The sequence below is a fragment of the Semicossyphus pulcher genome, unplaced genomic scaffold, assembly GCF_022749685.1.
Source record: "Semicossyphus pulcher isolate SPU_LCO1_2020_fin unplaced genomic scaffold, fSemPul1.0.p SCAF_8, whole genome shotgun sequence".
NCBI lineage: Eukaryota > Metazoa > Chordata > Actinopteri > Labriformes > Labridae > Semicossyphus > Semicossyphus pulcher.
The window spans coordinates 25,837,035-25,850,347 of record NW_027211759.1 but is presented as its reverse complement, the minus strand read 5'-3'; the positions used below and the strand labels follow the sequence as shown (position 1 = coordinate 25,850,347).

At 40.0% G+C, this 13,313-nt stretch overlaps 1 protein-coding gene across 1 annotated transcript; it reads right to left on the bottom strand.

Moving 5' to 3' along the window:
- Positions 1-107: 107 nt before the first annotated feature.
- lcat (lecithin-cholesterol acyltransferase) lies at positions 108-11,503 on the bottom strand. Its single transcript, XM_069686614.1, has 7 exons — positions 11,353-11,503; positions 4,894-5,050; positions 4,363-4,478; positions 4,073-4,168; positions 2,045-2,269; positions 1,589-1,784; positions 108-1,246 (listed from the first exon to the last, which is right to left on the bottom strand). Exons 1-7 carry the CDS (start codon positions 11,501-11,503, stop codon positions 883-885), a joined length of 1,305 nt encoding a protein of 434 aa, XP_069542715.1. The 3' UTR covers positions 108-882.
- Positions 11,504-13,313: the final 1,810 nt, after the last annotated feature.

The following is a 13,313-nucleotide window of genomic DNA, read 5'->3' as shown; positions in this document are numbered from 1 at the left end:
GTCAGATGTAGTCGAACGGACGCAAGGAGGGGTCTAAGTTTGAGATTTGTACTGGATCCAAACTACATACCAAAAAGACGTGACTTGCCTGACATTAGATGCTTTATTATTAGTGGAAACATTCAAATACATTTGGCATGTTTACATGGAACATAATATTTCTCTTATTTCACATCATTAGTTTGTGCGTGGAGAGGCTATTGTATAGGCTACCAACATGAAGGATAAGAGGTATCTTAATATTCCAAAAGATTTTGCACAGATATCTAACAATATATAAATCCTGTTTAAAATATTACTGTGACACCATAGACTACTCACAACAGTCACTTGCTAAATACCTATGTGTTTTTGGGGTGTCTCTGTGAGCACTTTAAAAATAATAAAGACGTGAACATTATTTTTATGTTCCGTCATAAGTAAAAACACCCAGATTGTGTTTTTTTCAGCTGTATGTAACAGAAAAAGCTTGAAATAGCCTGAATGGAATGTGGACAGAGACTACAACATTTATTGAATCATCACAAAATGATATCCTGTTTACTATGTCTTTATCATTGTGATAATTATATGCATCAAGATGACAGGCATAAAGTATGATCCTGATCACGGTCAAATATAAGGGGAATACAACAAAATACATAGACAATAATACAAAGACATACTGTAAGTCATCAGCCTTGATAAGGGAGTCATTGTTATGGGCTGGGAGGGCAAGGTTAAATTAATTGCAAGTCCTTATTGATTAACTTGGGCTTGTGATGCTATGTTGGGACCACATGGACATTTTTTTTCTTTATTTATACTTCAAAAGACTTAAAGGTGAACCATGTAAAAATCCAGCTCTCTGTGGGTTTTTAAAGTATCATGAGGTATTGTCTGCTAATTGATTCCAGATCTAACATCAACTTCTTTTGGCACTTCTGATTTGCCCTCCAGGATATGCTGGATTGTGTTGAGCACCTTTTCATGGAACACTATATCTAGGTGTGCCAGGCCCCTGAACTCTGTAACATGGACAGGATTCTCCTGCTGTCCCGCCCAGCGTTTGCAAAGACTCATGCTAAAGCTGTCCACTGTGTCATCTCCGTCAGCATAAACAAAGTCTACCGGGTCCACATTGGGAAAATCCTCATCATAAATGTATGTCACTGGAGTTGGAATTCCCACGCCGTACATGCACCACACCTCAACACCTGGTGGGATGAGATCACCGGTGAGATTCTTCGTGTTCTCCCACATGTGCCTATAGAACCAACAAGGGGATAAGGGTTTTAAAACTTGTTGAGTTGTACAAGGACAAAAACTTTAACAGTAGTAAATTCTCAGATAATTGTAGATGACTCTGCTGTTCCCCTTAGCCTGATGGACTTCAAGAGCAGCCTCAAAAGAGTACTGCTATTTTATAGCATCATACTTATTATACAGTTGCCGTTCTTCTATTGATAAAAAAAATATATTAAAAATTTCAAACTATTTAGAGTCTCTTACATTGATTCACAAATATACCACATCAAAGGTTGAGGTAGGTAATGACTCTTGTTTATCTTGTTTAAGGCTGTGTAATATCGCTAAATTGGATAGGTACCAGCCATCCTCATAATGGATATCTGTGAAGAGGCGCTGGTAGTCCTGGTTAGTGTAGTTAAAGGTCGGGGTGGAGATGAACACATGGTCCTTTGGCCAGGTTTTCTCAGATGGCAGCATCCAAGGATTAGTTGTTGTCATCCTCTGCTCCTCTCGGATCTTGATGTTGGAAATCATTGGAATGCCATCATTTTCACCTGCAAAAGTCAAAAATGTGGGAGAGAAATATCGCTGATACAGGTGCAATTCTCATAGCAAGAATTTATAGTTTTGTATGACATAGATCAAATACAAGGTACTGAATCAAACCAGGTGGTTGTTCCACAAAGTTAATGCTGCCTTCTTAAGTTTTGAGCCTTACTATCAATACAGACAAAAAAAAAAGGAAGATACATGGGGATCCATATAATAGCCTCTTCTGTTGTATTATATTCTGTTATTAGTTCTTTGTCATTACCTGACGCCAGGACTCTAAGTGGTTTAACAGCACCCCCCCATGGAGCTCCCAGGGAAATGAAGCCTCTGATGTACTTGTCCTTCCAGGCTTGCGACTGGTGGTTAAGGAAGTATAGGACATAGTGGCAGCCCATGCTGTGTGCCAGCAGGTAAACAGGCTGCTGATACTGGTTGAACATCTCCTCAATGAGTTCCTGCAGCCTTGTTAAATAATCTGCATTCTCATCTGTTAAAGGAGGGATGACAGAAGAGTATGTAAAAGTGTTTACATTGTACAATCATTATCCTCCTCATCATCATCATCATCATCATCATATCATCATGATCATCATCAGTATAATAATGGTTCAGAGTTTGGCATGACTAAATTTGTGGTGTTATTTAAGCTGTATTATTTTTCTTGGAAGTATGTAGTCACAGGAACTCCACAGCAAGCAAACAATCCCACAGTCCTAAAATATTACCACTATATAAAGTTTGAACCATATGGCTAACATGCAACATTGCAACATTTGTTCTCCCTTTTTGCTCTGGTTTGGTCTCCATCATAACCTGAGAAAAAAATGGTCAGCTGACAGATGCTTGACTTTTGCTAGAGCCTTCAATTATCAGACCCTTGTCCTTTGGAATCATCTACCAGTTCAGGTCCAGGAGGCAGACACCCTCTCTACTGTTAAGAGTTGGCTAAAAACTCCTTTTAATAAAGCTTATAGTTAGGGCTGGCTCAGGCTTGCCTTGGACCAATCGCTGGTTATTCTGCTATAGGCGTAGACTGCCGGGGGTCTACAATATAACAATAAAAAAAAAATGAATACACAGAGCTCCTGCTTCTCCTCTCAATCTCCATCTCTATGCACTCATTTCCTGTTAATGCACATTACTAACTTTATATATTCCCAGGAGTTTTTGAGCTCCCTTGTCTGACTGGGCCCTATAGTTTGTTGTTGACATGGACCTGCTTGACTCCAACTCCTACATTAATAATTACCAGTCATAATATAACAAAGAGGTGCACTGGTTTAGCTCAGTGGGTAGAGCAGGCGCCCCATATACAAAGGCTACAGTCCTCAATGCAGCGGCCGCAGGCTTGACTCCCTCCCTCAGCCCTTTGCTACATATCATCCCCCACTCTCTTCTCCCCATATTTCCTGTCTCTCTTCAGTTGTTCTATCTAATAAAGGCAAAATGGCCAGAAAATAATCTAACAAAGAGTATGGTCTAGACCTGATCTTTCTGTAAAGTGTCTTGAGATAACTTTGGTTATGATTTGGTGCTATATAAATAAAAAATGATTGCTTAATTATATCATCCCTATAATAATTGCTAATATTAGTCATATGTCTACTTTGTTTATTTGCCTTTTTACCATAAGGCTGTATCATCTATTGTTGTCTGTTGTAGTGTGTTCATCTTCCTGTCTGTCTGTCTGTCTGCTTGCTTGCTTGTTTGTTTCTATCCATCTCTCTCATTCTGCCTCTCCCTTGGTCTTTAATTGTGATGAGATAACTTTTCAGATTTGCTTTTATGTAAACACTGAATATAGCAGTTTCGTGTAAAAAATCTGTGCCTCTATGATGCTCTTTAGTGGAAGCATCATGAGCAGAGTGGCTGGGATATAAACTGCCACTTACATCAGCTCAGCTTGTTTCTAAATGCTGATTTTGCTTTTAGATTAGCATTCCTTTACTGTTCCTTCACTTATTAAGAACTCAGAGAGAAAGAGATGAATACAGAAATCTTCTTAATATGGATTGGATATGTATTCCTCATTTTCTTTAACAGTTATAAATGAAGACATTTCTATTCCATTCCTTCTTTTGTATTTGTACATGTTAAACAAAGGGTTTGGTCTGAGCCATCCAACAATGATGGCATCAGGGTTTTTAGTATACCGTTTTTAAATAATTAATAGTAATATGTATTCTTTATTATCACACTAGTATCAGATCTGTACTTTGTAACAGCCAACACCAAAGTTTAGGTATCAGATCATCTATCTGTAGGCTGCGTGTGTAGCTTTGGGACTTACTAGGAGTTAATCTCCAATCATACGGTGCTCCTCGGACTGTCTCATTTCTGGTGTAGCCCACCTGGACCAAATGTTCCACCATAGTGTAAAAATAACCTGCAAAAACAACAGCAGACACAACTGTAAATCTAAAATATAACTATTTACCAAGCAACTGAGTTACAAAATAGATTACATTTATTATGAGAAATTTAGCAGGCCTAAACAGTATGTTTGGCCTATACCTAAGTATCATACCGTTCTTGAACCTTTTGTCAATTTCTTCACTAACACAGAAGTATTTTTCTCACCAGCAAGTTTGTTAGAGTCAAGAAACTCAACGGGATATGTCTGCCCAAATCCTGGCACTCGAACCTGTACCCCTGGTGAGTTGGATGAACGCCTAGTTGTCCTGTTGTAAACAAGTCTTGAGCACACACACACAGACATACAGTCAGTCTAGTTGGGCAAAAGCATTCTCTCATGTGTGTTTAATAATATTTGAAAAATAATAAAAACTATTGAGATGACAAAAAACGCATACAACCCCCCTGATTTTGTACAGTAAAACTGAATTATAAAAGTGTTCACCAACATAAAGAGATGTTATCAGGATACTAGACAGAGGATTTAGGTCAGACAACAACAAAGACCTATGTCGTTGAAAACGTTTTGAATTCAACTTCTGACCAAAAATCACTAAGTATTTCCATAAGTGTAGCAACATCTGCTATCGACTGCAATAAGACAAAAACAAAAAGATGTTAATGTTAATATTAGCTGGCTTAAAGGCAAAAGGTAATACAGATAAAATATAGACAATAAAAGTCAATCAATGATACCTGATGTTATCAATCCAGCAGTCTACACCTATAGGCATGAACATGTTGAGGTCAATCCACAGGGGAAACCAGTGTTCAGTTTTCTTGTAGCACATCCAATGGACCAATGTCGGCTTGTCTATCTTAGCTTCCAGGCGGTTCCCCAAGTTTCCTGGCACTAGACATAAAACCACACACATACACATTAGTGCAAGGTAAGTACTGAAAGGTTAAATACACTGTAGGTCAACGGTTACCAATTTATGAGTTGTATATTCTTCTATGGGTCAAAAGATGACTCTCAGGTGTCACAAGACTTTAAATGGAATATGAGAAGATAAAAGTCATGTCTGCCTCATAAATCAATTTTTTTTTACTTTTCTAAAATGTGTCTGTTAATGTGAAACACTAGGCAGTTTTTACTCTTCAGGCCTCTGACAAGCCTTCAATTGAAACACTTTGAAATGTTTAGAGAGAAAAAATATATAAGCAGGCTGAACTGTTGCACCTATTTGAAAACAATTGAGCACGGAAATTTTTGAGACAGCACTGTAGGTGGGCCGAATAAAGAATGTACAGTCTTAACTTTGGTCCCTTCATAAGACTCCTTCATTTGAAAAATGTGGTTTTCAAAGACTTTGTGATGAAAGGAACAGCACTTCTGCTTTTTTAAATTATTTAGGATTCAGGAGAAACAACTTGGTTTAAATACAGTTGTTGTGTAAAATATACTGAAATGTTTTTCGAGCAGTAGCAAGAGATACATATTTGCTAGCGTTAGCTCAATACAGTCACTGAGCAGTGGGCAGCTACAACAGAAAAGTTTAAGAAGGACAACGGTGTTCTCTCCAGTACAGATCAAAAGACCACTGTTTTTAAATGTAAAAGTTACGTTTTTAATAATGACTGAATTAGGTAAACTTAATACAATCAATGCACGCAGTTTTGCAAAGATATGCAAGAATGGCCCGGGTTTGGAGGGTGAGGATGTGCCACATTGCAGTGGTACCTTTGTGAGACGCAGGGTGAGACAGGCCAGAAAGCACCTCATAGAGCCCAGAGCCTCCCTGTGGCACAACCAGTCCCTCTGAGCCTTTGCCTGGGAAAGGTTTGAAACAAGTCTGCAAGACGACAGTTTGGGAGCAGTTTGATGATGGAAAAAGTGCATAAAAGCGGAGCAGAAGTTGCAGGCAATGACAACAATCTAGCCCTAGAAATATTTTAGTGCAGAGGAGAGGAAGACAGCCTTTATATCTTACATGATGAACCGAAGCTGTTTTCTCCCTTTTTCAGGAGAAGGCTCATGACCCTTTCATAACATGGAAAGGAGCAAGCCACAAGGTGGGTATCCTTCATATCAGTCCCTTTGGACCTGCTCGACTCAGACTGCAACAACTATTAATATCAATCTTCCCCATAGTATCATTATTATAATTAGACCTGTTGACTTCAACTGTTACCATTATTATTGGCATTGAAACCTGTTGTTGTTGTTGTAACAAAAACATATGTTGCGGTTGTTGCTCCGTTTACCTGTCTCTATCCTGCATCTCCCTCTATCCTATTTTTCGGCCCATCCAGTCGAGGCAGATGGCTGTTAAACATAAGCCTGGTTCTGCTCGAGGTTTCTGCCTGTTAAAAGGACGTTTTTCCTTGCCACTGCTGCCAAATGTTTTGCATTCATGTTGGGTCTCTCTCTAAATAATATAATAAAGAGCACTCAGTGTCTTGAAATAACTTTGGTTATGATTTGGCACTAAACAAATAAAATTTTATTGATTTATTGATTGATTGAAGATAACTGACCTATTTAGGATAATCTCAGTGCTGAGCTTTGGGAGGAAAGATTTTCTCTAGCAGCATTGCAAGGCAGTCAGCTGACCTCTTCGTGAATAAAAACTACAAAGACACATCAGAAGGGAGATATCCTTGGAGTGCCTGGGTGTCTAGAACACACTGGAGTGGTGACCCAGCTCCTCCATGAAGCCTGGGAGAACAATGGAGACCTCATTGTGCTTTGGCTTGACCTTGCCAATGCATAAGGTTCGATCCCCCATAAACTGGTCCAGACAACCATGACCAATGACCATGTGCTAGACCATGTTGGAGACCCGGTCCACAGTCTGGAGGTTGGGATAATCACAGGCTACTCTATCTCTGTGACACTATTTGCCATGGCGGTGAACATGATGGTAAAGTTGGCAAAGCCTGAGCACAGTGGCCCAAAGTCAGAATCACCATGGAGTAAAACCAGGATGCAGGTGCTGGAAAAACTCACCCTGCAGGCTCGGATAAGCCTCAAGCTGGCTAAGTCAAGGTCACTTGTATTGAGGAAGGGCAGAGTTATGGACATCTTCAACATTGCAGGGTCACCTATTTCAACCATCTCAGAGAAGCCAGTGAAGAGCCTGGGCAAAGTCTTAATGGCATCCCATCTGTACAGCCAACCTTCCATGAACTGGACTACTGGCTGAGATAAGTCGACTGGTCAGGTCTCCCTTAAAATACGTGGAAGAATAGTTCAAGGTGGCATGGACTAGTGTTGAATGCTGATGTATAGGGAATCCGGTGACCTGAAGGTGTCCCATGCAGAAGTGGCAGTGAAGGCAAGGCAACATTCCCGACACCTTTGTAAAGGAGGTGGGGGAGGCTGCTTCTTGTGAAGGTCTCAGTGGAGTAGGAGAGGTCAAGCAGTGCTTCTGGCAGTGCTTGGCAGCGGGAGTTCAAGACAAGGCAAGGGCAAATGTCTGGCAGGCAGAGCTGCTTTGAATCTCTTTCCTGATTAAGGCAGTGTACGCTGTCGTACCTAGACCGGTGAACCCTAGGGCCAATACACGATGCCTGGAAACCATGGCAAAAGCCATTAGCAAGAAAATTAGTAGCCATGCACACGAGACCACCCGAGCAGGACAGAAGAGCGCAGCAAATGCCCAGGATTGCCAGCTTTCAGTGGATCTCAAGAAACAGCTGAGATTCCCCACGACACATTGTCAGTACCTGACAGACCTGACCTCTGAGTAGACTTCCTCCTGGTATGCAAGATTACCAAGAACATTATCACCCCCGCAGCTGACAGTGTCATGGAAGGATTGTATGGTAACAGCCCACAAAACGAAGTGGACCAAGTATGAACAACTGGAAACTGACTGGCGCATACAGGGCTGGAAAGCTAAGTGTATGCACATTGAATTAGGCTGCAGAGGTTTTGTTGGGCACCCACTCCACAAAGCCTGAAGTGTGCTGGGCACCAAAAGACTGGCAAGGAGCAGAAACACCATCAAGAACACCACTGAAGCAGCTGAGAAAGCCTCAAGGTGTCTCTGGATCCATAGAGGAGTCCCGTGGGGAATAGTGAGCACTACATGAACACAAGCAGTGGCCTGACCAACCAAAACACACATTATTCCAGGATATATCACTGATGTGTTAATGTGCATCTGTAGATGTATTTTAAGAATCAGGAAAATCAGATTTAAAGAAAACTGAATGCCTCCCCTCTTGCATCTGTCCACACTTATGAGTTGCATCCATGTACTTCCCTTACCTTTGACATCTCTCCAACAATGCCAAGGGTTTAAATGGGCAATGTAGAGCAATATTACTAGCAATATAATTAATGAGCTTTCCTAATACTGATGATCCTCTGTCGATTTTGAACCTTTTTTAGGTTACAAAACTGAATCTGCAAAAAAACACACTTTATCCTATAAATACAGTGGCTAAATTCCATCCTGCTAATTTATTAGAGCATGACCATGGTGTATGTTGCCCAAATACTAGGCCAATTAATCTAGTCCACATCAACGTTCTTCCTAGATTTATGGATTTATTTCAAAATATACCTGGGTTAATGTATACTGGGGTGCTGCTATCTTTCACATTTGTAGCCAGAGTCTACACAGTAGAGATCGGCTTGTGGAACAGCAGTATTGACAACGCGTCTCCATCTGCCCCCATTGTACGAAATTGATGCCAAAATAGCCCCTGTGATAGGCGCCGCCATCTTGCAGATGGTGACGTCATATGGAGCCAGAGACTGCGCAGTAGAGATCGCCAAGTGAAGCGGCCGTAGCCACTTCCGCTAACCCAAACACACACTTAACTTACCGAAAAAACAGCAAGGATCCCGCATGCCAGCATGTTTAAGAGCAGAACAGCTTCTCTGTGTTGGTCTGAGGTTAACGTTCACAGGTATGGAAACTTCAATGACTGTAGTGATTGTTTTAGTTACGTTTCCACTCGCGGATCGTCCTCCGCTCTGCTCATCCGGAGCTGATTGGCTGCAGGAGCCGAATTTGTCAACAGAGCTGTCAATTGTCATTTTGACAGCATCAAATAACTAATTAAAAATAAACTTGTCAGAAAAATGAACGCTTGGACGTGAATCACCATGATAAAAACTAACTATAATGACAGAAACCATGTTTGAGAAAAATGTATCGGGCGTGTATTTTGATTTTATAGTTTGACCCATGTCCCAAGGCGGGCTTTATGACCTAAACTGCAGCCAGTCAGCAGGGGGCGACCAAAATGTTTTGGCTTCACTTTTAGGGAGCTGTCATGTCATCCATCTTTTTATACAGTCTATGGTTTTAACCATGTCCCATCTGTTAACATGAAGAAGGCCTGCTTTATGACCTATACTGCAGCCAATCAGCAGGGGACATTCAAGATGTTTTGGCTTCACTGTTGGGGAGCAGACATGTTTCTTTATACTTATGTCTCCTTATACAGTCTATTTCACCAAAATGTAATTATTCATATTTGTATCATTTTGCTTTACATTGATGTCCCTGGGTTGGTTTATTTTAATGTTGCAAGCTTAACAGACATTGTGATATAATCATTTCATAAAATGCTAATACAGACTTAAATAAATACTAGCTGAACTGGATCTTCTGCAGTCTAAACAGGTAGCCTACTGGTTGACTATATTAAACAGAGCTGGGGCTTTTGTTTCATTTTACACAGGTCTGTAGACTTCCATTTGTTCGTAAATTTTATGCAAGTAAGACAGTTTGACAAAAGTAAAGTCTGACTAATTTTTTAACCCTAAAAAAGTCTTACTAATGTCAAGTCTGAAATAAGAGCCATGTTTCCATGGTAACCATCAGCTAAACCTGCTAGGCGGTGGTAAGTGTCAGTACCTGATCCGTCCTGGCTGCCCGATCCGTTCTGCGCATGCGCAAAAGTCAGCATATGCGCAGAATTGAACCTGATTTACGACACTGCCCGATTTGTTCCACGCATGCGTGTGTGTATTGATCAAATACAAATGAAATGTTAATAAAACAAGCAGTTATGCAACCTTTCTGTGCTTTTATGTTGGCTAATAACGGCCAGGTACTGTTATTTGTATTGCAGTGTAGTGTATTTGTCTAATATTGTGTTGTTAATAAAGTTATTAAAAAAAAGACCTAATGCCGTCAAACGTTCACACGCGAGGTACAAATGGGCAGGAATAAGTATGCGCATGCGCAGAACGGATCGGGCAGCCGGGACGGGTCGGGTACTGATGGACGACGTGACAGCTCCCTTAAAACGAAGCCAAAACATTTCAAGCGCCCCCTGCTGACTGGCTGCAGTATAGGTCATAAAGCCTGCCTCCTCCATGTCAGACGAGACATGAGTCAAAATATAAAAACAAAATACACACCAAATAATTTTTTCTCAAACATGGTTTCTGTCATTATAGTTAGTTCTTACCATGCTGATTTACGTCCAAGTGTTGTTTTTTCTGACAAGTTTATTTTGAGTTATTTGATGCTGTCAAAAGGATGATTGACAGCTCTGTTGACAAATACGGCTACTGCAGCCGATCTGTTCCAGATGAGCAAAATAAAGGGACGCGTCATCCATCTATAGAGGATGAAAGGATGAAAACGTGCCTCATACGTTTTACTCATAGTGTGGTTTGGATGCTTTTCCTCGATTTGTGTTGATCATTTGACTTTAGAGAAACCGTGCTAATGGCAGTCAAGTGCTTTACTATTTGATGCAAAATGCCTCTGTATGACCTAAATAAGCAGGACGCAAACAGGGTCGAATGTACAGAGTACAATGTACGACCTTACTGATAGAGACATCAATACACGGACGCAAACAGAAAGATATACAAAATAAGCTGCTGGGTTCTTATAAACCCCTTATTGACCCAACTATCTGTGCAATGTGTACAGTTTTCTATCATGTAACACAACTTGGTCACAGGTTTGCTTTCTCATAATTTCATTAAAAACTTTTTAATGAAAAACTTTTTTTTTTTAGAAAATGGAACAAAACTGAAATAATAATTATAACAAAGGGCATTTCAATTTGCCACAGGAATTACCCGTTACACGCTTTTCCTTCTTATTAAACAAGCCTTAGTTTGTCCTTAAAGTCTGACTTTAGATTAGGCTTATACAAAAATAGCTTCACAGATAGGCTCTTCTATATTTAAAAGCTGAATAAACTAACCATAACAGTCTCTACACTTACCGATAATTAGTGGTGGAGTGCTGTTGCTTTGTACTTTGGGTTTGGCGTTTGGAGGGAAGACAACGTTCACGATCCAGAAACCTGAGGAGTGATGAAGCCCCAGCAGAAATACAACCAGCAGAACCGAGAAGAGGTGTACAGTGGATCCCATGTTTCTTTTAAGCAGCTGTGGATTAGGACTGTGCTTGGTCTCGGTTTGTATGCTGATAAAGGCGGAGGAATGGGCGGGCCAGGCACAAACCGTTAGGTCGGACAAGGGCAAATGTTATAGGCTATTGGGCTTCAGTTAAAATATTCACTCCTGGCAAACTAGTGAAGGGGGTTAGGCTACTGATCTCTTAAACGCTTTGTTTACAAAAAGGATGATTAATCAAACTGTCAACAGCCCAAACCCACACGCTCACGCGAAAGGGAAAACGTGAAGGTACAGCTACAGGTTACCCGTTGCCCTATTGATTCTTACAAATCACACTCATTAAGCCTATTTACACAACAGACTGTAAATGACTGAAAAAGAGCAGTTACAAGAAAACACAATTCCCTGGCCCACAAAAATCATTAAATTAACAATGCAGGTACGCCGCACCCGACAGAAACTTAGATTTTAACTTAGATTTTGGAGCAAAACATTTGGGCTACACGATATTACTTACTCTAAAGGCAAAGCTTTCACTTCCCTCCACTCTCAACCTACAACTGTGAGTCCGACAGCGAGAACTTTGCTCGGGTCAACTGGTGCGCCGTTCAGGTCATCGTAAAATCCAACGCTTTAGGACATTTTGTGCGGGAATAATGATTGTTGTAATAATTACATAGTTACTTGTAGCTACGTTTACAACATACCGGTAGAAAAAACACAATAAAATGTTTTTATTCTGTTTATCAAACGAACATACCGATTTTATTTTGCTCTGAATAGCCAGAATTGGGACGGTAAGTTAGATTAATATTTCCATTTACTAATTGAAAATAATGACTTGTTTCATGCTGTTTAACGTCTACGTGTAGTATTAAGTTCCGACTTATTATTAACAAAGGATGCATTTTGTTGGATTTTTGTTTAGAAGACGGGCTTTTAAACCTGTTCTCTAAATCTCAAAGTTTCAGAGAGCACTGGAAGGCAGCATTTTACGTGTCGTCATCCCTTGTTTACAATTTGCTGCAGACTTCGTTGTAGAAGTTGGTAAACCTTCTAATAAATAGCCTACGTTCATTACGATATAACGGATTCCCTGTCTTTCAGTCATATTCCTTTAATAAAGCTCTTGACAGATAAAACATTTATCATTTAACAAGTAAAATAAAATAAAATAAAAAGTCTAGATAACACGGACAGGAAAGAAGATTAAATCACGAATTCAAATAGCCTAGCTAACAGTGCATCAGGGTGGATTTGTTAAGAAGAGTATTTATAAACTACCTGAGTGTGACAACGGCAACAACAACATATTTGCAGTACGACCATAATAACCCTGCTTATCTGCTTATGTAATCAATAGTCACTACTTTATATTATTATGGACACAGGTAGATTCCTACTCAAAATACACAACTGAGCATGTAGACTACCATCTACTAGTCATATCGATATAGCTTAAAGGATATCACAAGGTATGCAGCCCTTTTAATGTAATGTACTCGCTTGTTTCCCCTTTATCCCCTTATTGTTTACAAATGCGAATGACAATTTTATATCTATTATTTATTCCACAAATATTCCATCAGATGTAGGCTATGAAGAGATTTTCATATTGTGATAGGTGGCACAGTATCTGACAGCGATGATATCAAGGCCAGTTGATGATGTCAATAACTAGGTCCAAAGACTGCTTAACTGAAGAAGCCTACTCTCAATAACATTTGTAGCCTACATAAACCTTTGGTTATAGCTACAAAAAACATATTGGGAGCAACCTCAGCTGACAGCATTTTCTAGTTGTAAGATTGTACAAACCGATCTA

Coding starts and splice junctions, on each gene's coding strand:
- lcat (XM_069686614.1), bottom strand. CDS start 11,503: ATGGGATCCACTGTACACCTCTTCTCGGTTCTGCTGGTTGTATTTCTG. Junction 4,169..4,362: donor TGACTCTAACAAACTTGCTG/GTGAGAAAAATA, acceptor TTGTTTTTGCAG/GTTATTTTTACACTATGGTG. Junction 1,247..1,588: donor ATCCATTATGAGGATGGCTG/GTACCTATCCAA, acceptor TTGGTTCTATAG/GCACATGTGGGAGAACACGA.